The 24,339-nt window shown below is 47.7% G+C and overlaps 1 protein-coding gene across 5 annotated transcripts in view; it reads right to left on the reverse strand.

Annotated features, from left to right (window-relative positions):
- Window positions 1-1,055: 1,055 nt before the first annotated feature.
- CHD7 (chromodomain helicase DNA binding protein 7) overlaps window positions 1,056-24,339 on the reverse strand; it is a 190,802-nt gene continuing 167,518 nt past the window's right edge. For 4 of the 5 annotated variants that reach the window (XM_086336875.1, XM_086336876.1, XM_086336877.1 and 1 more), the window contains 17 exons: window positions 23,695-23,894; window positions 23,381-23,540; window positions 18,898-18,987; window positions 18,326-18,429; window positions 16,856-16,985; window positions 16,354-16,426; window positions 16,138-16,195; window positions 14,999-15,227; window positions 14,522-14,730; window positions 13,658-14,308; window positions 12,759-12,919; window positions 10,367-10,594; window positions 9,722-10,165; window positions 6,140-6,361; window positions 4,710-4,850; window positions 4,402-4,506; window positions 1,056-2,981 (listed from right to left, as the gene is read on the reverse strand). In XM_086336875.1, coding sequence (XP_086193001.1) covers window positions 2,064-2,981; window positions 4,402-4,506; window positions 4,710-4,850; window positions 6,140-6,361; window positions 9,722-10,165; window positions 10,367-10,594; window positions 12,759-12,919; window positions 13,658-14,308; window positions 14,522-14,730; window positions 14,999-15,227; window positions 16,138-16,195; window positions 16,354-16,426; window positions 16,856-16,985; window positions 18,326-18,429; window positions 18,898-18,987; window positions 23,381-23,540; window positions 23,695-23,894 — 4,123 coding nt within the window. In that variant the 3' untranslated portion in view covers window positions 1,056-2,063. The remainder of the gene's footprint in view (window positions 2,982-4,401; window positions 4,507-4,709; window positions 4,851-6,139; window positions 6,362-9,721; window positions 10,166-10,366; window positions 10,595-12,758; window positions 12,920-13,657; window positions 14,309-14,521; window positions 14,731-14,998; window positions 15,228-16,137; window positions 16,196-16,353; window positions 16,427-16,855; window positions 16,986-18,325; window positions 18,430-18,897; window positions 18,988-23,380; window positions 23,541-23,694; window positions 23,895-24,339) is intronic. The other variant, XM_086336878.1, reaches the window with a different exon arrangement.

A 24,339-nucleotide genomic window follows, 5' to 3' on the forward strand; every position in this document is an offset into this window, starting at 1 on the left:
GAGCCATCCTCTTAGAGGCATTGATTGTCTTCCCGTGCACAACGCAGGCGCTTTCAAAAAAAACAGAAAAGTCCCAGTGATGGATGAAACCACCGTGGGGTCTCTAAGGTGGAGGCTTCACTAAGCTCTTTTTCCAGAATCATCACGGGAATATTTTCACCTTGGGATGAGAACCCACAGAACCTCATTGTCTAAAAAGAACTGGGACAGTCTGTCTCATTCCACGTGGGGCGGGGGATGAGCTGTGTGCGTCCTGCCGGAGGGCGTGGAGAGAAGCTACCCGCAGACAAACGCCACCCGCTCACCAACCCCACTCGCTCTTCCTCTGCTTTTTAATGGCAAGGACAAGGCGCTTTGCGTTTGCTCAAGTGACATAACAAGATGAAAACAGTGGATCTCAAACTTCGGTTTACCTGAAATATCAAAGGTCGTACAGAGGTGCACCAATCAGCAGCTCCCAGGCCCCGCGCGTGCGCCCGAGTGTGTGAGAGAATAGGCATGCGTGCGTGTACCTGTCAATATACCTGCGCACGCTCGCAGCACTTGCTGAAACGCGTCTGTGTTCATTCCACGTTGCCTCTCCACCGACCTGGCTCGCAGCCTGGGTCCGCGGGACACTGGGGAGCCTGCCTCTGCGTCCCTTGCTGATCCCACACCTTGTGTTTTTCCGCCCATTAACTGGGGATAAATGACCCAGATACCGTGCCTATTAAAAGCCTCATTTTTCTTTTGCCCTTTTGTTCCTCGGTGTACCACATTATCAGATGCTGCACACGTGTTTAAGTGTTCTCAGTCTTGGATGCCCTTTTGAGGACATAATGGGAGGTTTTTGCATGCGGTTCTATTGAGATATACGGAGTAGAATTATGTAAAGGCAACTGATGGTTTTTCTTCTCGTCTAGTCTGAAGACAATTACTAAGAGCTAATCTGGTATAGGAGGATATATCAAGAAACTATACAAAGGCCAGAATGCTGTATTTGCATCTATTGCGAATACAAAAAATAGAGTGACCAGTTCCCCTACCCTACTACATTCTATAATTACATCTCTGGATATCGTGGGTCACTTTTATTAAAAGCATCATTACTACAGTTGGCAGCAATTTACATTTTATCTTACATGATAGCAGTTTTCAAAGAAAAAAAAATAAAAGGACATCACAACAAAGAAAAACAATACATTTACAAAGTCATGTTTGTAAACTTCAAGGCTAGTTTAGAGCTGAGGTAACGCTGTTTTAGCTTTGTGGCTAAAGTAACAAAGTCCTTTAATTTAAAAAAGGTACCTGATTCTCTCTTCTTTCACTCTTTATTAATTTCATCTATTTATTTTGTTTATACCAGTGCATTACAAGACCACGAGACAATGGAACTGCAGTTCTGTCTGGCAAGAACCCTCCCAGTAGGTTAATTTCCAAAGGGACCCTTCACATTCAACAGCTGCCTTATTATTGCTGCGCCTCGGGACAGAGACGTTCACACTAAGGTGGAGATTGTCAGAGTGTATGGATGTGTGTGATGCGTGAGTGTGGGAACCCCCCCCCCCATCCCCGTACAGTCATAAAGGGAAACAAATGAGCAAGTATGATATGTATGGTAAATTTCATCTTGACCTTCACAGCAAAAAAAAAAAATTAAAATTAAAAAATTAAATATATAACTTCATACTTCCTTTGAGCAGCACTTCCTTCCATGAGTGCCACTCGGTTACAAATTGCTCTTTATTATAATACCAATGGTACCAAAAGAAAAAGTAGAGAACAAGGGAAGAAAAAAAAAAAAAAAAAAAGCAGAGCATTATGTAAGTTTCCTTAAAAAGACAGGATCACCTCTCAAATTTCATCTCTCCTAGGGATAATAAATAATGCACTGCACAATACTTAATGACCAAGATACCTTTTGACACACCTGTATAACATGACTTGAGACTTTTTTTTTTCTTTGCTACACTATGTTACAGAACAGCTTATAAAACTAGGTATGAACATTAACTGTGAGTGTAAACAGTAGGACTACCACTTGTCAAAAGTTTTTAAACACTTTAACTGGAAACTGGTACTGGTTATTCGTCATTTTCATTGTTTTCTATTTCGTCCCCGCCGTCGAGGGAGTCCAGCTCTTCGCCCTGGGCGATCTCGTCTTCCAGAACGGAGGACTCGGCCGTCTTGTCCAGGCTCTCCTCGGCGTCGCTGCCCTCGAGGGGCTCGTCTTCCTGAAATGCGGCCCCCTCGGCTTTGTCGGGGGCCTTGTCTTCGCCGGCACCCACGGCGCCCTGGAGCCCCGCAAGCGCGGGGAAGCCGGGCAGCGTCAATCCCCCCAGTCCTGGAGGTAGAAACATGGACGGGTAGAAGAGGCCGGGGGCCATGGTGGACAGCAGGAAGGGGTTGAAGGCCAGCGGGTTGGAGGGCAGGCCGGCCGGGCCGGTAGCAGCACCCACTGATCCGTTCGCGGAGTCTGGGCCCGGGGCGGCTTCTGTGCTTTTCTCCGGGTCCTTGCTCTCGTCCTCGTGCTCGCCACCCTTCTCCTCCGCCCTGGATGCACCGTCCTCAGGATCCGTGGGACCGGCCGTGGCCGCGGGGCTCCCGGCGGCAGCGGACAGCGGGGCATTGAGCAGCCCCCCGAGCCCGAACATGCTGGGCAGCCCGGCCACGCCCGGCAGCATCAGGGGCAGCACGGCCGCCGGGTTCTTGGCGTCGCCTCCGGCCGCCGCGGCCGTGGCCAGTCCCGGAGGGAAGCCCATGAGGCCCGCTAGCTGGAGCGACTGGAGGCTTTGGAGGTTCTGCAGGCTTGTCAGGTCCATCCCTGCGAACAGGCTGTTCACCAGCAGCGGGTTGATCCCCGACGTGGAGGCCACTGCTGCGGCTGCCGCGGCAGCCCGGGCGATTTCGCTCTTGGGCCTCCTTCCGCGCCGGCTCGCCCCTTCTCCCCGCACCACGGGTCCAGTGAGAAGCCGGTCAAACATTGACTCGGGAACGAAGCCCTGAAGGGAAGGGAGAGGCAAACAAGGGCTGTCAAAGTTGGGGGACAAAACCTCATTTCCACCTGGGCCTTTGTGATGAACTGAACACTGATGGTTCAGAATGGAAATACACAAGCAAATTATTCCCATTCAAAAAGCTCAAGGATAGAACCTATGAAAGCAAAGCTTCTCTCTTTTCGCATTATACAGCTCGTCAGATTATGCTGAATTGCAGGAAAAAAAAATGTGAAAGGGTACTCTATCAGTGGGGGTTTCCCTGGTGGCTCAGTGGTAAAGAATCCACCTGCCAATGCAGGAGACCTGGGTTTGACCCTTTGGGTGGGAAAAGGAAATGGCTACCTACTCCAGTATTCTTGCCTGGGAAATCCCATGGACAGAGAAGCCAGGTGGGCTATAGTCCATGGGGTCACAAAGAGCTGGACATGACTGAGTGACTAACACTTTTCACTTTCAAGTACTACTTTAGTATTTATCCTGGAGAAACAAAAACTCATCTTCACACCAAAATGTATACACAAGTGTTATACAGCAGTTCTGCTTGTAACTGTCACAGTCTGAAAACAGCCCAGAGTCCTTCCACGGGTGACAGGGAACCACACCCAGGGTTATATCCAAGCACAAGAGTGTATCAGCAGTGAAACTTCGGACACATGTAACCACTTGGATGAATTTCAGTATGATGAGTGAAGGAAGCCCTATCAAAAAGGTTATGTAGTTTACACTTCTGTATACCTGACATTCTCAAAAAGACAAAACTCTAGGAATGGAGAACAGATAAAGGAGTGAGTGCCCTGGGCTGGGGGTGGAGACAGAGAGCAATACAAGGAAATCTGGGGCAGTGATGCAACTGTCTATATTCTTCTGATTATGCTGGCTGTTTAAGAAACTATCCACGTGTGAAGATGAATAGAACTGTTCACCAAAAGAAAAATAAGCACTTTTACTGTATACTTTGGACAAATAAAAAGAATCAAGACTTTATTAACAAATTAATTGCAAAAAGAAATAGTGAAATAAATGTCTAGGCAGAATTGCTGTATTTTTCATTTATCTTAAAACCAGAAATCACAGTTAATCTCAAGGATCTTAACCACCATAAACTCCATTCCACCGATGCTGTTAACCAGGTTTACCTGGGGCCTTTCTCCCTGGAGTAAGTCTGCCTCTAATACCGTGAGTGTGTATTTCTATACAGTCCTTTAAATCACAGCTGTCAAATTAATCCACTTTGGATTAATGACATATGGATACAAGGAATGATGATGTATTAATTATCTATGGAAATGATGTACTGTATCAATTCTTTTAAGCCAAGAATAAATCATTGAATAAGTAATGACAAGCAGAAAATAAAGAAAAATTCAGGAAAACAATTTTGTACAGATACCTTCCTGGACAGAGAGGCAGAGTCTATACTTACAGACTGCTTGACTATGTCCGTCCAGTCTGGGGCCACTGCAAACTCGGGGTTTTCTTCCAGCCACCGGGGCAGATCCTTCATCGGAGGAGCCATAGCTCCACCCATCTGGGGAGAGGCATTTAGGAAAAGACTTAGAAACTGACAAGTTCTTCCCTTTTCCCCCCTCCCCATTTGTGTATCTACACAGATACATACACACATCACATGTATTCTGGAAGAAATATTAACTTATAAAAGAGGTTGGAATAAAACATTTCTTGCTGGGAAAAGACATTCCAGAGAGATCAATTCTCTTTCCCAGGGTTTACCTTCTTCCCATTTCGTTTGTTCACGACAGGCACCCTTTCTTCTCCTGTCAAAGTGTTTATATCCAATTTATTAGGGTTTCGACATCTGTGTCGTTTCTGTTTCGGTTTCTGAAATGAGGAAAACAGCACATCTGCGTTCTTCTGCAAAAAACACAAAAATACAAAAACAAATTGCATTTAGTAAAACCATAGTTAATACTTATTCTTTCCTATATGGATGATAAGCAGAACAGTCAGGCCATTTTTAACTACTATGGAAATTTCAACAATCATTTTAAGGATCAGAAACCCCAGTTTTCTTTGAAAGGAAAAACTATTCTCCTTCTCCTGTACTTAAAGAACAAACTTGAAAGCTGAGAATATGCTTTTCTTCTCATCTCCCAATAACCCGCTTCAAGTCTTGTCTTCAAACGTTTCACTGAGTCATGGTATTTTAAAAGAAAACTTTCTCTAGCTCCTTTGCTAATCTCTACTTGATGATGTGAACGGATACAGGGATGATCTCATGTCTACGCCATGAGACTGTGCACGAGGAGAAACAGCCCAAGGGATAAGAGAGTCTATGCAGGAGGGTGCATTCTGAGTGGCAGGAACTCACCAAAATGCAAACTCCCACACTTAAGTTTGAAAAAATTCAATCACATAAGTATAAGACATAAAACATGCACTGTTTAAAGCTAGCAGCAGCTTAAGTGACAAATCATCTAGGGTTCCTGTCTGATGTTTAATAAATGGCATTGAGTGTTAGTTGTTTAAGAAAGACGCCAATAAAGCCTCAGGCTGCGTTAGCTGCTCACATCTCTTCAGGAACAGCTTCCTAATATTCTGTGCTGGGCAGACTCAGTCCAGAGACCAATTAAAGTGTGTTGGCTGGGGGAGGGGTGTGTGTTTTTCTATTAATGGGACCACCTGGAAACCACACCATGTGAAGAGCAATGGAAAAAAATCACATCTATTTGGTGGGAGAAGGAAAAAACAAGGAAATGCGTCTTCAAATAGCTACAAGGCTGCTCTTCACACTGGACAGACCTGAAGTTAGTTTCTCTAATGTGGAATTTTTGATGTTTTTGTTTAGTCACTAAGCTGTGTCTGACTCTTTTGTGACCTCATGGAGTGCAACCTGCCAGGCTCCTCTGTCCATGGGATTTCCCAGGCAAGAATGCTGGAGTGGGTTGCCATTCCCTTCTCTAGAGGATCATCCCAACGATCCAGAGGATCGAATCCACGTCTCCCGAGTTGGCAGGTGGATTCTTTACCACTTGGGCCACCAGGAAAACCCCTAATGTAGAATACAGAGTGATGAAAGCTTGAAAACGTTCACACTGACAAGACAGACTGAGGGACCAGGGATTTCCATGTTGTACGGGAGAAGGAAAAGGACTGACTGGGCAAGAGTCCCCTGAAACAAGTCTCTACTCAGTGATACTCACTGGTACATAACTTGGCATATCAACAGTATAAGTGGGATGCAGCTTCAGCCATTCAACTAAATCCTTATTTTTAGGCGCCTCCTCCCCCACCAGCCTCGTCCCATCTTCGAGATTTATAACAGGGATCCGTGTGTCTGGGTCCAGGTGTCCAGGAGAAGGAATGTTTCTTGTAGGTGGGGTCTCTATATCCTCTTCAAAAGCTTTGGTCACTTCAGCATCCTCCTGCAGAAAGAAGACAATGTTCTCAATTCTTGAGTGGAGAGAGCGGTCCTGACTACGTCCTAGCCCAAGAAAACAGGAGCTTAGTGGGGTGGGTCTCAAAAGGGAAAAAGGCTACTTGAAACAGTGGCAGTTTGGGAACAGCAATTAAATCAGAAGATGTAACTTATTCTTCACACTGTATAATTAGTAATAAGGTAGAAAATTCAGTCCATCTCTGTTCCATGTTTGAGACCCACTAGGAACACGACACAGGCAGTGGAGTCTGAGCCTGGTATGCCCTCAAGGCGTGGGTAGCCTCTCAGTCTTTCTTGGGGATCCCTGGAGAGTGTCATTAAAGAAATGAAAATTAGGGGACTTCCCTACAGGTCCAGTGGTTAAGACTTCCAATGCAGGGGGCACAGGCTCAAATCCCTGGTTGGGAAACTAACATTCCACAGACGGCACAGTACAGCGGGAAAAAAAGAAATTATCGAAATTATAATTCACGGAATGTTCCAAAAGCCAGTTCATTGTAGCTTTTTGGCTTTCTGTGTTCAGTACAATTTTGTTGGTAGTACAATATTTCATATTAGGCATGTGTGGCAACACTGGAAAGATGAATTAGTTGAAGCCGAGACCTGACCATTGCCCAGCCACTGGTCCTCAAACTCTGCGTTTCAACCTGCAGACGTGGTTCACAGGCCCATCTGTCCAGCCATGCTCCTGCTTGGGTTCAGGTCTCCGTCACTGGCCCCTGCATCACTGAAGTACTCCTAAACGGGCCCTCTGATTCTACTTCCGCCCTCTTTAATCCAGTCTCCACTCTGTAAGGAGGCAATCTGCTGAAATGCACCCTTCCTAGTTCAAAGATTATGTTACATCACTTCCCCTAGTTAAGCTAATTTTGCAATTGAATTCCCATCACCTTCAGGATAAAATCCAAGTTCTTTAGGTCGCCTACCAAAGCCCTCTGTGGTTTACACCTCACCTTGTGCCCAAGCTCCTCTCTGCTGAAGCTGCCTCCTCATCAAACTCCCTGGCCAGTAACTTTCAGTTCATCGGACACAATGGGCTCTCCCTGGCCACGCTCCCTTTGCACATGCTCTCCCAGCCCCCTCTTTTCAAATGACTTACTCCCATACAACCTGCAAAATTTAACTGAGGTAAGACCACCCATAGGGAAACTTTCCCACTTGTTTCTGCCCACATTCTCCTCCTTCCATTCCCATTCTTCTTTTGGGTTCTCAAAATATCCCAGGGGCACCTCACGACAATGAGAGGTTGTTATTTATCTGTCGCCCATCTTAAACACTGAGTTCTCTGGTGTAAGCACCTGTCAGGCTTTTATTCTCTGCATCCCAGTACCTGGCACAGGGCATGGCTGACTCCCACTATGCTGCTGATTGCAGAACGGCTGCATCCTTACTTTTCACAACCGCACAGTGATCTCCAGCATGATGCCAACGTGAGATTTTAGGATTTGCCTCATTCCACACAAGTAACCTTGCTGACCTCTACAGCTCTTCACTACTCAGTTTATTTATAGATTCATTCTCCTCCTGTTTTATGTGCTCACACAAAACCCTCTATAACACCAAATGAGGAATGTGAAATTCCAACATTTAAAAGTAAAAAAAAATAATTAAAATAAACATACATTCTCTAATATCTGTTAAGAGTTTTGAGCTAGGTTGCTAATAGGATTTTAGGGGAAAAAAACTAATAAACTCTCAGAGATAGCTTAAAATACGTGAATGAATAAAGTCAGTCGTAAGTCTAATACGGGGTTTATAATTACAATAGGAAATTGTAATTGCTAATTCCTGATTCTGGGTCCACAAAATGAAATTCAAATGGAAAGATGATTTGTTGATGTTCCCGGAGAAAGGATTTTCAGTGAATAAAACCTATCAAAGCATTAGGGTGGTTCCCAGCAGGGGACCACACACCTAGCAATGGCCTTTCTTTAACTTGGGGAACAACTAGTCAAATTGATACACTGTACGGCGTATTTTTACAAGATGCTAAAAGTAAATCACATGATCCACAAAAATGACAGTTACTATGACTGGTACATTTACAATAAGTTTTGAAAATAAATTACCTTTTAACCACCTGGATGCTTCTGAAACTCAGACGCATGGCTAGCCCACTTCAGTGTGTCTACTCTTTGTGACCCTGTGGACTGCAGCCCGCCATGCTCTTCTGACAACAGGACTTCCCAGGGAATACTGGAGTGAGCTGGCATTTCCTGCTCCAGAACCAGACCCGACTAGGGGACAAGTTTCAATGGAAGCTTGTTTGTTGTCACTTCTAGACCCTAACTCCACCATGTCTCCCTACTCTTTTAGGTTATTACGCTTCCCTTAAAAATGGGGAAATAATAATAGGGATGAAATAAGGGAAACATATTTAAACAAACTTCTCCCCTTGGTGTTTCTTAAACTGTGTCTATCGCCTAGGGGATGGGCCCACCACCCGTGTGCCGGCTTATCAGGCACCTCTGTGCTGATTCGGGTTTTGAATCCACAGGCTCACTGTGGTGGTGTCGTTTAATCTCTTAAGTTGTGTCTGACTCTTATGTGACCCTATGGGCTGTATCCCGGTAGACTCCTCTGTCCATGGGACTTCCCAGACAAGAATATTGGAGCAGGTTGCTCTTTTGGTGCCTTGTACCAGTCTCAGTGCTTTAGAGGGGACTTCCTTCGTGTATTCTGGTTCCTGGGAGAAACTCTCTAATTCTTAATGGGGTGGCACAGTTTTAGGTGAGCAGTTGAGATGGACCAGGAAACAGAGATATTTTGATTACATTGCACTCATTTCCTTTGAATTGAAGAAATAAATGCCAAAATCCACTGACACATGTATTTCCTGCAAACCTAAACTAGCACAGACCTCAATTCAGTTGAGATTTTTAAAATATCCATTTACAGAGGTGGGAGAATTTGCAATCACTAGCTTTGCATATGAACACAAATCTTCAGTCTGAAGCTGAACAAATCTAATAAATGCTGGGCCCCAAACATATTGATACTTCTAAGAGCAGAAGTGTTTCCATTTCGAAGTTCACAGGTTATAGGCTCAGAAGAACACATGTTTGTTTGAGGCTAGTCTGCTGAGAGTAATCAATACATTAGGACCTTGGGAAGAATAAATCCTCAAGCTACATGTGGTTCAGGCTGAGTGATCTGTGCCAATGCTTAGCACAATATTCCGGCTCAGAACCACGGCTCTGTCCACTGTGGCTCCTTTGGTGGGAGGAGTGGCTTTCACACCACATCATGGAGGGGCACATGCCCCGGCCCGGGCAGCAGAGCCAGGCCTCGGCTGCCAGTATGAACACCTGGGTGGGGGTGGAGGGGCACCATCCCCTGGACTTACTGTACTCAGTGATGTCCGTTTGTGGCTCATAAACAGCAGGTCAAGGCCCTCCACGTTTTTCCTCCTTCCCCGCCTCCGCTTCATGGGGGGCTCTCCGTCCACGAGGGAGCCATTGAGCAGATGTCTGGTGGGCGTGCGGGACAGGCCGGCCTGGAGCAGTTCCATCTGAGTCTTAAAGGCATCAGACACCGGCGTGGAGACGTTGGGCAAGATCAACTTTGAAGTGAGAGATGAAAAGTTTGAGGTAGAGCTTGCTGCCTCTCTCGAGGCCTTTGATAAATCGACCACTTTCTCTTGTCCATTCTCTGAGACCACCTGAGACCCCCGCAGCTGCGCCACCATCTCCATGAGGTTTCGCCGCTTGGCAGCTCTCTCCGCCTCGATTTCGATCTTCCTCCTCCTCCTCCTCCGCTGGCGAGGCACGGAGAGGTTAAGGGCATCATCCTGTTGAAAAAATCCCCACAGAAACAGTGAGCCCAGCCTGCACCTGCCGCACAGCAGAAACCAGGGATGAGAAGTTTAAGGGATTAAACGTCTGAGGCCAGAGCAGCCTTCTTATTTCAAATGGGACCGGCCAACACGAGCTTCCGAACTGAGTCAGGAGAGCTTATCTCTAGGCTCCCCGGGTAGGGCGCTCTTACTGACCTTGGACAGCTGAGGGGAGGCGGTGAGTTCCTCGCTCCCGCTGATGCTGGCCTGGCCCACGGCAGACAGCTCGGCCAGGCTCCTCTTCTGCAGGGGACTGTCGGCGGTGGGGGGCGTGTAGCCGGGGATGAGGCCTTGGAAATCAAACATCTGGCGCCTATTTACCGGCCATTTGCCTTTCAATACTGCTTCACAGATGTTGTCTAATCGGTTTATCATTACTCGGTCCTAGAGAGAGAAGAAAAGTCACACGAAACCGTAACAAAGACCTGGTGAAAATGACGAGATGGATACATCCACCAAGATGCCAAAGAGTAGAAAAGGCTTAAAAGTAAGCAGAAAGCAAACAAGCGAGAGAAGAAACCAAACCCACCAGAACCGCTTTAGTCTGCTGCAAGGTTCGAAGGTGGCCACAACACAGACCACTCAGTATTTCTCAGTTATGAACACTGAGGCGCATAAATGAGAGGGCATTACATAACCACTACCTCTAAAACGTCCCCGAGCTTTACAAGTCACTGCTGTTCGGGCTACATATTGCTGGTGTGTGTCGGGAGGTGACCAGGGATGGAAGCCTGCACTCAGACTTCACCACGTGCTGGTGCTGCAGTCCTCGGGCTGGACCGCAGCCTCTCCCAGGAAGTGGGACATCATTAGCGTCACTATTAATAAAGTTCAGCATTACGAATGGGCACCAACCTAGGAACACCTAATGAGTGTCGATTTGCATCCTCTACCTATTATCACTTCAAGTTTCATTGAAGCGTGGACGTTAAAATTTTCTAATTACAGCTCTTAGACCCAGTTTCCACAGATTAAAAGGGCCTGCTACTAGGGGCCTTCTGGCTGATCTGGGAAGCTCTCTTCTAAACTCAGTAAGGGAGATGAGCAAAACAAGGGAGATAAGGGGAGTGGGGCCAGGGGACAGGGGGCAACGTCTCTGATAATACAGTCTTCAGTTAAAAATTTCACATTGTTTCTTTCCAACGGACACCATGTGAGACCAGCCTGGGGATGAGTCCATAGAGACCTTTTTTTGTGTTGTTTGTCTTAAACCAGACAGCCCTGTTATGGTGATTAGGAAGATTATTTCCCCACCCTGAAAAACAGACCCAAATTACACAGAGATTTATTATAAAATTATACTAGTTAGCCAAAAGAGTAATTTCCACTTTGCTTTTGGTTACAGATAACTACATTTGTGATTATCTCATAATGTATTTGAGCAAATGGGTCAGCAGCCCATCCTCTCCCCAGTTCCGAAGATTACAGGGTTCCAAATATATAGCAAGCTGTCTTAGATCTGAAAGTTCTGCTTCAGGATATTAAAAACAAAACAAAACACAGTTTTAAAAGTCCACACATATTCCCTTGTGCACTGTTGCTGGGATTGCAAAATGGTACATCTGCTGTGAAAAACAGTACAGAGGTTCCTCAAAAATTAAAAACAGAACTACCCTATGATCCAGCAATACTACTTGTATGTATATACCAAAAAAAAAAAAAAAAAGCAAGCCAGGTCTCAATGAGATATCAGTAATTCCCATTTATAGCAGCACCATGATAAGCTAAGAGAAGGAAGGAGGCCAAATGTCCCAACGATGGACAGATGCATAAGGAAAATATGGTACAGACACAATGGACTATTATTCAGCCTTAAAGAGGAAGGAAATTCTGTTACATGCTTTCCCAAAGATGGACCTTGAAGACATTATACTAAGTGAAACAGGCCAGTCACAAAAGAACAAGTACTGTATGATTCTACCTATGTGATTATGTCAAGTTCACAGAAACGGAGAGTAGTATAGTGGTTATCCAGGGGCAGAGAGGGAGGGGAGTTGGATAATGGGTATAGAGTCTCAATCCTATAAGATACAAAAGTCCTGGAGATCCTTTTACAGTGTGGAAAAAAAAAAAATATGTATATATATATGATGTGAATATATGAATGTATTTAACACTATCCAACTGCACACTTAAAGAATGGTGAAGACTGTAAATTTCATGGTGTGTTTTTTACCACAATAAAATTTTTTTCAAAAAATCCACACATTTCGTCAATGGGTGAGTCTTCTGAAGCAATAATCCATAGACTGTACTAGACAAATAACCTAAAAGACCTCAAGGAACCAAAGAGCCCTATAAACAGTTCTTTTTTCTTACTTTCTTTGCTTCTTGTCACCTTTCCTATCCTATATGAAAGCATTCTACAGAATTTTTTTCTTTGTGCTTTTCCAGATCATTCTTGTAAGAAAAAAAAAAAAATCTAGTATACAATCTTCATACACTATGTCAAAGTTCACCTGAAAATTATTTGAAAAATCAAGCTAGAATGATTTTCTTCACCCCATTTATTATTTTGGTCATCAAATAACAACAAAATCCCACCAACCTTAGGCCAAAATGAGAAGGCAAACGTCCTTTCATGAAGGAGCTGAGCTACAGATGGGTCACCATCCTCCATGTAGAATCCATCCCGGGTCTCATCCCTAGCAGTGCTCATAGAAGCATTGCTCTCTTCATCAAAATTCTTCCCTCTAGAGACAGCCCCTGCTGAGAAATGAGTTACTGTGCATCACCCACAACCAGAATCTTTCTGAAAAGAAGTGTAGAGGGGAATGGATTTAATGTCTGAATGCTGACGAGCTCCTCTGTATCTCGTATCTACTATGGCTAGAATGGTATCCGGGATTTTGCAAATTCTGTCACTCAAAGCTTGCAAGGGCCCTTGCACGTAGCTGGTGTTACTCCCGTTTAACAGATGAGGAAGCGGAGGCTTGGGGGGCTATGTCACTAGTCAGCAGGCATCCTGCTGCAGACAGGTCTCAGGGGACGGTGGTGACAGCCAAGCCTCTGACCCACAGGACCCTCTACTCCTCCATAAGAAAGAGGACTAACGTGTTGGCCACGATTCCGAGCTGAAGCTCAGGTAGAAAAGTGTAGCGCATGTTTAATTTTTGTTTCATGGCAGGTACGGCAACCTACCTGGGACTTAGGAAGACAACTGGTTCTTCCTAGATTCTACTCCCACTCTTTATTTCTGAATGGAAATTAAATTAAGCATCATCTGCCTTAAAATTGTTATTGACTGTAAAACCTGAGAAGCTGCTGAAGTAGTGCGTTCACAGGTCACAGCAGGGCAAAACACACATCTAAGCATTACCCGTTATCATCCTAATGAAAATGTACACTCATTACCCTTTAAAAACCCAAAGAGGACACGGATCACATGACATGAAGACAGCTGCTGGGGTGGGCCCAAGAGAGGCCTGAGGGTCAGTCAGGTCTTACCTTCAGGCTGGGAAGACTCTTCTGACTTGTCATCATCTTCCAGCTTTTCCTCTTCGTCCTCCTCAGAACCCTTCTCAGAAATGGACTTGGGCCCGGAGTCCACACCGACCTCCACCCCTCTGGGCTCGCTCTTCCCAGCCCCCAGCTCCGCCTCGCGGTCCTGCCTCTGGTCCTTCCCGCTGCCCTCGGCCTCCTCTTCCTCCTTCCCCTCGGGCTTCTCGGAGGCCTCCCTGGCCTTGGCCTCGGCTGCCCCGGCCTTGTCCTCCTGACCCGGGGCAGCTGGGGTGGCGGCGGGGGTCTGGCCAAAGCCCAGGGCCAGAGGGTTCAGGGCAGGGGCGCCGCCCGCCCCCCGGGCCTGGGCGAAGTTCTTGTGCGCGTCCAGGAAGGAGAGCTCGGGGTCGTTGAGGATGTGGTAGTCGGTGCGGCTGACGCCGTGCTTGGCGGCGCCCACCAGCAGGTCCCGGTCATGCCGGCCGCACTCCCACCACTCGGGCAGGTCCAGGCTGGGTTGGCAGAGCTTGAGCCGCTCAGCCAACTGTGGGTGGTGCAGCACCTGCTCGCGGATCCTGCGCAGCAGCTCGATGCGGTACAGCGTGCGGGAGGCGCGCTCCTCCGTGATGGGCTCGATGGCCGACGACAGGTCCGGTGGCTCTGCGCAGGAGGACCGCGTGTCATCGAGGGGAGCAGCGGGAGGTCCCCGAGCCCGCCCAGCCTCTCCCATCCCAGGCTGTCCACGCACGGCCTGCATCCCTGGGGAACCTTCCGCCCCTTCCGGTCCCCGCCACGCTCCCATCCCCACACCACCGGCATCCCTGGGGAACCTATGCCCGGCCCTCCCGCCTCTCTGCATCCCTGGGGACTTACCGTCATCCGGCTTGGCGGGCATGCGACACACCCGCCGGCACATGGCCACAAAGCAGCTGAAGTACTTCTCCAGACTCTCGTCGGACTTCTTGTCAAGCCTGGCAAAGGCTCGGAACTGGTTCCAGTCGAACTGCTGCTTCGCAGGGTCAAAAATGACCCCGAATGTGGACACCACTCGATAAAAGTCCGCCTCCTCCCGCCTCGTCCACCTGTCAGAGAGATCTTAGCTGTGGACTGGTACCCGAGTAAAAAGGCTTAAAGGTTACTGCTGCTTATCCTTTAAACTGAATCCATAGTGCTTTTTTCTGCTTTGTTTTGTTCTGGGGCGGGGGGGGGGGGGGGGGGGGGGGGGGGCGGGTTGGTGAGGGGGCTGGGTTTGATGGCCATCCTCTTGGATGTGATTCCTGCCTCTGCAGGCCAGGAAGAGTGGAGGAGAGAGGAAGGTACCAGGGACTAAGGAAACCCTAAGACGCTCACTTCTGCCGCTTCTCCGATATGATAGCCTCCCTTTCGGCTTCCAGGGCCCGCACTTCCTCGCGAGGCCGCCGCCTCCGCCGGTCTGTCTTCATCAGCGCCTCCTGCCGCATCTGCTGCCGCTTGTAGCTGCGCTGGTAGGCAGTGATGAGCCTGCGTAGCCGGGTGGTCAGCGTGGAGGTGCTGGGCCAGTACAGCTGGCCTAGCTCAGTGCTGCCCTCGCTGTGCTTGCCTGGGGAGGCGGGGAGAACATTCCTGAATGAGAGAACATTCCTGAATATGTAGCTATGACCTTTGCCATAGGCAGGGTTTCCCATCCAAACAGGATGACTTGCTAACATTCAAATGATAGCCTGGGAAAAATGATGGTGGTGCTCTCTTAATACTTTCCTGTAGCCCAGATGGTAAAGAATCTGCCTGCAATGCAGAAGACCTGGGTTCGATCCCTGGGTCAGGAAGATCCCCTGGAAAAGGGAATGGCAACCCACTCCAGTATTCTTGCCTGGAGAATTCCATGAACAGAGGAGCCTGGTGGGCTACAGTCTGGTATATGGTGCCCAAAGAGTCAGACAAAACTGAGTGACTAACACTACTACTAAGGAAGTATGGAAGTTTCATATTAGTATGAACTTATAAACCATTCTTTCTCAACTCCTTAGGGGGGAAAAAAAAAGCCAAGTTCATATATCAATCATACATAAAGAAACATACTTTGTGCCACAAACTACATGGTGATAATGCAATACAATAATCTTGAACATAAAAACCAATCATATAATTGTTACCTAATGATTTTATATCAGGGAAAAAGTAGGGTAGTAGTCTCAATAAACTGGCAGTTATTTCAGATATTTAACAAATTTCCTGCTTCCATGAGCTATGTTTCTATAGATGCTTAAGAGCTTTCATTAACTGGTATAAATCATAAATATATAAATTGTCTTTGTCCAAAAAAAGTTATTTTATCAAAGAGATTGAACATAATGATTAACCAAGAATCAGCAGGAGTTCTTCACATCAGAGAGCAGTAGATGAAATGGCATTTGGAGACACCACCCTGGTGAAGGAACTGCAGCCTGGCCATGGGGCCTGGCCTGAGTCCCACTCCTCAGCTCTGCTCCCCCCAGCTTTCAGAGTTGTACCTGGGGCGCGTATTTCCATGGGCTCTTCCTTATCTTCCGGAGGAGAATTTGCAAATTCCTCAAAAGCAAAGCAAGAAAGACAAGTTATTTTAATTTGGGGTTCTATTTTGCTTTGTCTTTTAAAGGAAAGGCCGTTATCTATAAAGTTTAATAAGTCTTATATGGGCATATAATATTTTACTGGGGCCATAAAACTGAATGTACTCAAGTTCTTACATCTATTTCATCCTTGAACGGCGTTCTGGTTGGTTTATATTCTGGGTCTTCATCTTCTCTATCAAATTCTCCCCTGTATGAAATGTTTTTAAAAAATGTTTAAATCACACTGATTATCAAGACACCGAAGGAGCCTGATAAAAAGGAACAGCTCGCCTCATGCTGCTTTGAATTCTGAGCCTGACATCCAAAGCGACTCTGTCGGTATTTAAAATGTGCAGCCATGAGGGGCGGAGGATGTGTGTGCACGCAGTGGGGTGTGTTCGGGCGGGGGGGGGGGGTCATGATCATTTGAAAAAGACAAGTTACAGATTATCTAGATCCTATATTGTGTTTAAATAGTCATCATGATACATAAACAGACTATACTGGTAAACACCGCTCAAGTCCAAATCAGATGCAGCACAGCGCGTGGTGTTGTGTAAGGACTGAACCCTGCCAGTGGATCTGACACTCTGACACTGACATAAAGTTTATTAAAATTTTAAAGTGTCCTTCTTACCCGTCACCGCCATCTGCTAGCATGTCTGTTCCTCTCTGCTCGGCAGCGATGGCCTTGGCATCGGGCATACCAACTCGTTCCAGGAAGCACAGCGCGGGGTCAGCTCGCATGGAGTTGTACTTCTCGTACCCTGCGCCGTCCCCCCAGCCCAGAGAGGACACACACAGAGACCACGAAGGCCCGTCACTCACAGAACCACAGCATGGCTGCCTCACACCAAGGTCGTCTCTTTATAAGATGATGGTTTATGCCCTATTTAAACTAACCAGGCTATAGTAGCCCATTCTTGGAATGCTCTTCCCGGGGCAGATTTGGGGGAGGGGGAAGGCAGATTACATTTTCACGGATATTATCAGAATGACCTTAGTAAATACTAATGAAAACATAGGCTCAGGGTAACTGCAAGATGCCCGGGAAGAGGTCTGACCCTGTTGTCCCCAAGATCTAATTTTGCTTGGCATTTAAAAGGCCGCATAATGTTCTTCGATGACCTCTGCAGTGGTCCATCCCACCCTCCCTGTGAGCGGCTTCGGTCCTGCAGGAAGTCCACTGCCGGCTGATACATCCCTGTCTACGTCAGGCCAACGAACCTGTCTGATCAGGTTTAGGATGATGCGTGTCAGTAAGATGACACTGTTCCCTCTATGGTTTTCAAACTGCAATTTGCTTTTTGACTGCCCAGGTTGACTAGATGGGAAATGGCAGATCCCAACAGTGCACTGCGGGAAGATGGTTTTTGAGGCTGAGCTCACAAAACACGGCTGCAGTACACAAGCAGAACGGCACAATTCAATTAGGGTGTGTACGACAACACCCCGGCTCCTAACTGCTGTAGAGCCGCCAGCCAAACTGTAATCATGAAAGGTTTTATAAGCCATCATTCTCCCCCTTAGTCAGGCTGGGCTGCCGAGAATACCTCAGCGACCTCCAGAGACTCGGGATTATAATCAGGAATCGTTCACTGTATATATCATGCCAGTTCTGCATCCCCGGCCTTTCAAAGTTAACAAGGCTGCGTCCCACTCAGGGGAGCCGCGGGTTCTCGGCACTGACATTTGTGAAATATTGCTTGGAACAAAGCCCAGGAGGCACTTGTACAGATTAATAGCAGAGGTTAAGCCCACCGTCCACTTTGACATGGGCTGGCAGAGCGCGCAAGGGGAGCCGTGCTGGAAGTAAAGTTTCCGAAGAGCTATAGGACAACTTGGCTATTATTAAAACAAATATGGTTTGGGTTCTATTTACAGCCAAGGAAGAAATGTTTTCTTCTCAAATACTCAACAAACATTCAAAAACAGCATCTGATATTTACAGTTCATATTAGATTTTTTGTGCGGGGAAACCGTAGACGCCAAGAGTCCTTTGGAACTAGCCTCATTAATATTATGACTTTGGAAAGAGTGTGCAGAGAGCTCTAAATAAAGACAAAGACACATGGTCAAGATGGGGTCTGATGCAGACGCCCCTTACCGTGCTTGAACACGCCAATGAGGAGGGACTTGTCTGCTTCCTTATCCCACCAGTCTGTGGGGACTTCCGCATGGAAAGGTTCAGGTATCCACACGTCAGCTTCACTGCAAAGACAACCCCTGACGTGATATTTACAATAGACCCCACTGTTGGAAAAGAATGCTAAGTGAGGAGCATGACACTCGCCCCCTTCCCACGACAAGCACCTGAGCATCGTGGAGTGGGGTGGGGATGCTGGGGCGGTGCGAGCCAAGGTTGCAGGAAAGGGCAGAAGTCGGCCGCCTTCTGCTGGGACCAGAAGTAAACTTTATTCCACAGGACCCTGTTTTAAAGGTCACCTCACAAACACGAGTCATTTAGTTCACACCTTTTTGTACGTCCACACAGACCTACAAACAGGCTTCTCCCGATTCTCCTCATGTCCCCAGGCTCGTAGGACAAACACTGCATTCGAGATGCAGAAAGAGAGATGTGCTGAGGATGCAGGAGGTTTGAAGCACGCCCCCCACCCGTGACGTGGACTCTGACTGCCTGGATGGTCACTGCGAGGAGGAACACAGGCGCGTACCCACCTGGAGTCGGCGCCCTCCAGGATCTTCTCTGCCTGGTCTCCTATCACTTCTTGTCTCAGGTAGTAGAGCATGCGGACACGCAGCAGGACCCTGGAGAGGGAGACGGGGGAGGTGGGGGGAAGTTCTTAACTTCGGGACTGTTTGCCAACAGTGGCTTTTGGCAGCTGCTGCTGTTCATCCATCATCCTGCCAAGGCTGATTAGCCATGCTGTATGGTAGGCTTGAAGCGTGACAGATGGTGCCACATAATCACCTCTGCGTGTGCTTTCTGCTGGCTTCCAACCGGCCTGCCTGGCAACCGCGCCCCCTGCACGGGAGGGCCGGCGCTCAGCCCGGCCCGGGCGCACTTCATTTAGTCCTACCTAGCGCAGCTTGTGAAGTTTAGACACGTAGCCCACCACTGCCTCTGAAGTATTGAAGCAAGTTTGTAAACAACTGAGCAGATGGCTTTCAGTAACTGTTCTGCTTCATTATCTCATAAAATTTCCTCAGCTGCTGCCTTAATACCATTTTTGGAAGCACATCACAAGTTGTAGGAATAAACGAGATATAAAATCTGGTTTTACTACCTGACAATAAACCCTCAATACAGAATGTCAGGTTTTCCAGATTATACAACTTTGCTTCCGAGGAAGGAAGATGGTGGTGGGGGTGGATCCTTGCCGGGCCACCCCTTAAGGGGCTGTACCCATGTTTTATTCCTTCTAGCTTACATAACCTGGAAGCCCAAGTTGTCACTTAACAAATAATAATACAACATCACAAAGGAGATTAAAGTGTGTCTGGTTTGCTGAAGTTCTGAGTCATTTTCAAGGAATTGGTTTTTAAAAACTCATGGAATTCTAGGAACCAAATTTTCAATCTCATGTGGATTTCTTCAATGGTGTAAACTAATTCTTTGGATAAAGCCCACCTGGTAAACACCCCAAGAACTCTCAAGCCTAGCGTCTCCTGGACCGGCCCTGGTGTGCATTCAGGACAGACACCTGAAGACCACCGCCTTGTCCACGAGTAGACAAAATCAAGTGCGATTCCCACCACACACTTGGAGAACACTTCTCAATCCGTGTGTCGCGTGTACTACCACTAGTTCATTTGATCCTCACAGTAACTCTAGGGCAAAGTAGGACAAGTTACGATTTCCATTTCCTAAGCTAACAGAAGACAAGCGACAGACTTCAAAGTCCCAGAGTCACTTTAAGCACGGATCACTCAGAATTAGGCCATCTGACTCCACCTCTTTGTACTGTCTCTAGGGATATGGACCCTGTCCTTGAACACATCAAAATGGCAAGTAGGGGTGGCTTCACCACGACAGACCACTCCTGATCACACACAGACATCCTGTGTACCACCTGCCCCTGATCGCACACAGACATCCCCTTTGTCACCCGCCCCCAGTCACACACAGACACCCCCTGTATCACCCACCGCCGATCACACAGACACCCCCTCTACCACCCGCCCCGATCACATACAGACACCTGGTGTACCACCTGCCCTGGATCACACACAGACACCCCATATACCACCTGCCCTGGATCACACACAGATACTCCCTGTATCACCCACCCTGGATCACACACTGACACCCCATGTACCACCTGCCCCTAATCACACAGAGACAACCCATGTACCACCCACCCCAGATCACACATAGACACCCCCTGTATCACCTGCCTGCCTGTCCAGCATGGGGGCTGCTCCTGGCCAGCCTGGGTTCTCAACAGGCAAAACACAAAGCTGTAAAGACCTGAATGTGCTCCAAGGTAAGAGATCTTTTTGGAAAACTGGTTTTTATTAAGATTTCTTTCTCTGGATAAGATTAAAAATTGACTGTGCCACACTGAACCTGCAGAAGCGAAGTCAACACTGTGGGCAGCCGTGCCCAGCATGAGCAGAGTCTGCAGCCCAGGTCTCCTCACAGAGGATGCTCAGCCAGGACGCACCTTCCACCTTTACCTGGATCTTCTTTTATGCACCAAACCTCAGTGCAGCATCAGTAACCCTAGCAGTTTCTCTCCCTTCAGGAGAAGACAAGGTTTTCTACCTCATGAGGAGTTTTAGTTTTGTGGATGGAGGCTTTAACGAATGATTGTAACTGTGAATGTCATCTTTCTTCTAGAGGAAAAAATTCAAACTCGTGTACAGGCAAGCTGAGTGCCCCTGAGGAATATATGGTGGGTCCTGGCAGGATAACGAGGTGATGGAAGGTGGCCTCGGACTCTAAGGGGTTTGCATGTGGTGAGTCAGGATGCCTCTCGAGTCCCCACTGTTAATCTTCATTCTGGTGGCTGGTCCCACTAGGGTCTGTTTTCTGGACGAGCATCCAGGTCAGGACCACAGGTGCACTGAACTGTCCCACCCCTTCCATCTCCTTCAACCCAAGACAGTTCCTGTCTTTGTCTCCTGAAACTTTTGAAGAGGACTGGCCGGATATTTTCCAGAAAATCTCACAATTTGGGTCTCGTTTTTCTCTCTGACTGCTCATCCCAGAGAGGAGGTGGAGACATGGCCAGTTCTCTCGAGACCCAGGTAAGATGTTAAGAGCATGAGTTATAGCTCACGTACTAACCAGGGAGGGTGCCCTATGGAAGTCTGTGATTGACGCGGGAAATTAAAAACTGCTGTCTCAGTGAGGCCTGGGAACAGAAGCCTGCCCCCACACTAAACCCCTTCGGTTACGGTTTGTCTGAATCCAGAACTCCTAAGGTTATGGACCCCAACTTCACAGAAACTACAAAGAAATAGAAGTTTTCTAATAGCTATGAGTGGGGCGGGACTTGAAGGAGGACCACTATGCTATGACAGTAACAGTGGTTTCTGAGGTGCTAAGATGGTTTGAGGTAATGGTTTTGAAGACTCAGAAAGGAAAATTTTTGTCAGTCAAAATTTAAGAATCGTGATCAAAGATGGTCCCTGAAAGTACCATTACATTTAAAAAGGGATGAAAACCATGAGTCAGGACAACCCAGGAGAAGCAGGTGTTCTCTGGGAAATTATTTCACTGAGGCTTTAGACAACTCTGAGGGAAGACAGGCTTCAGACATGGGCGGGGGTGGGAGGGTGGGGGGTGGTCGAGAGCAAGGGCGGTGTCCCTCGACTAGCTGAGGGACCCTGAGTATCCGAGACTTGGTTTCCTTGTCTGGTAAAGGGGGGATAAAAGAGCAAGATGACTCGTCTTAGACAATTCAAACAGAAAATCCATAGGAAGCGCTTGGCGTGCTGCCAGTAATAGGTACTCAGACTTTTGTTGCTGCGATATAGACAGACATTTATTGAAGTTCTATTTGACAAGTAAGGAAAGCGAGTCTGAGAGGATGAGAAGCTTGCCCCAGGTGGCCCCAATCAGGAAGGGTACAGATGTGCACTGGCTGTGCTGCTGAACCCCAGATACTGAAAACACACGCTCAGAGGAGGGGAAGCACCCACAGGTGGAGGTGCTCAGCAGCTCACAGAGCTCCGAGCAATGGAATTAATTCAGGTCCAGTTCCCTTCAGCTACGTATAATCAGGTTCTAGAAATAAAGGTGAGGAATAGGATTCTAAACCTCGCAGGTAAGAAAAAATGGACCCAACAACCGAGGAGTCGTGCGAGTGTGTGTGCACAGGTGCACATGTGCTAAGTCACTTCAGTCGCGTCAGACTCTTCACGAACCTACGGACTGTAGTCCACCAGGCGCCTCTGTTCATGGCATCACAAAGCAAAAAATATCATCTAAACTCCTCAGCCCCTTCATGGGAAGCAGTCAGTTGAAGGCAGGATTATATAAAGCTAACCACAATTCTCTAAACACGTTGGCTAAAACTCAGTTATCCACATGTCCACAGCACCATCATTCACAACAGCCAAAGACATCCATTAACCCAAGTGCCCATCGATGCATGGATGAATAAAATGTGGTCTATACACACAATGGAGTATTACACAGCCATAAAAGGGAACGAGCTTCTGTAGAAGCTACAACATGGATGAACCTTGAAAACATTATGTTCAGTAAAATAAACCAGCTACAACAAGGCAAATACTATAACAAGATACCTAGAATAAGCCAATTCTTAGAGACAGATGGTGGGACGGTGTTGTCAAGTGCCGAGGGCAGGAAGGGTGAGAAATCATTTAATAGGAACAGAAGTTATACTAAGGTCCATGAAAAGGTTTGGGTTCTAGACAGTGGTGATGGGCACACAGCAATCTGAATATAATTATTGCCAATGAACTGTATACTTACAAATAGTTAAAGTAGTAAAACTGTGTTTATGCATCTTTACTACTGCCCCCCTCCCCGCCAAAAATCAGCCCTCTAAAGTCAGGCTTCCACCTGACCTGACATCATGTTTCAAGAAAAAAAAACAGTAAAGCTGCGCCACAAGAGTGCACTAGTCTTACTGATGGATATCTGGTGTATACGCATACTTGAGTACACGTACAGTTAAGAACCAGAAGGGCTGCCCGCTCCCCGCACCCGCCCTCCCTGACGTACTTGTTGCAATGGTGCTTCAGGTGCTTCTTGTAACTGTCCTCCTGGAACAAGGCGTCCGGGTTGCAGCCAGCCAGCCAGTCGGCATCCTGCACCACTGGGTGTGAGCTCTGGGCTTTCACCTTCTTGCCCTTCCTCCCCCTGGGCACCGGGGCTGACAAACCTAGAACCAGAGCAGTCATGATGATAATAACAATAGACACTGTCCACGACCCCAGTGACCGTGTCAGGGTCAGGAGTCAGGGACACGCAGGGTCTGGGGTGCCTCCGAGCTCCCCGGAGGCTCCCAGGACCCCGAGAGGGAGGTGCAGACCCACCGGAATGGTTGACCAGGGCCCGCGTCTGGCCATCAGCCGTTGGTGTGATGAGATCCCAGATGAAGCTCTTGATGTTCTCGTCCCCCCGGTAGTGGTTGAGGCAGTACACAAGGATGGTCCTGCAGATGGTCTCCACGTCCTGCTCGCTGAGTGGGCGCTTGTAGCGACCATGGGAGAGGATGTCCGTCCACCGCCCCCAGCTGCAAAGCAAATGTCCACATGTGGACGGTGCCTCCGACCTGAGACCTGGGGCTCTGGTTTCAGAGGCAGGTGGCAGCCTTAGGAGGGCCTGGGTCAAAACTAGCGACAGCAACATCAGGCAGTGGAAAAGCAATCCAGGTGCAGTAGCTAAACACACACACACACACACACACAGCCGCAGGGTGGGAGCTGACACCGCGTTTCCAGCAGGGATCTGAAAGCCCTCTGCTTCCCCTCCTCGAGGGCGTGGTTTCCATGTTCTGATGCTGACCCGTCATCTGAGATGGAAGGTGACAAGTGGCAGGTGTGACCACCCCCACATCAGGAAGCTGGTGGCTGAGGGTGTGGCCACAGAAGCAGCTGAGCGTCGTCTCCCGATACCCAGACGTGAGGTGGTCTGCTGGCTCACATCGGACCCTCGGCCCGGAGTGAGGAAGATTAACG

This window comes from Bos grunniens, chromosome 14 (genome assembly GCF_055505025.1).
Source record: "Bos grunniens cultivar Pamir isolate PY7600 chromosome 14, Bosgru_T2T1.0, whole genome shotgun sequence".
Classification (NCBI taxonomy): Eukaryota; Metazoa; Chordata; class Mammalia; order Artiodactyla; family Bovidae; genus Bos; species Bos grunniens.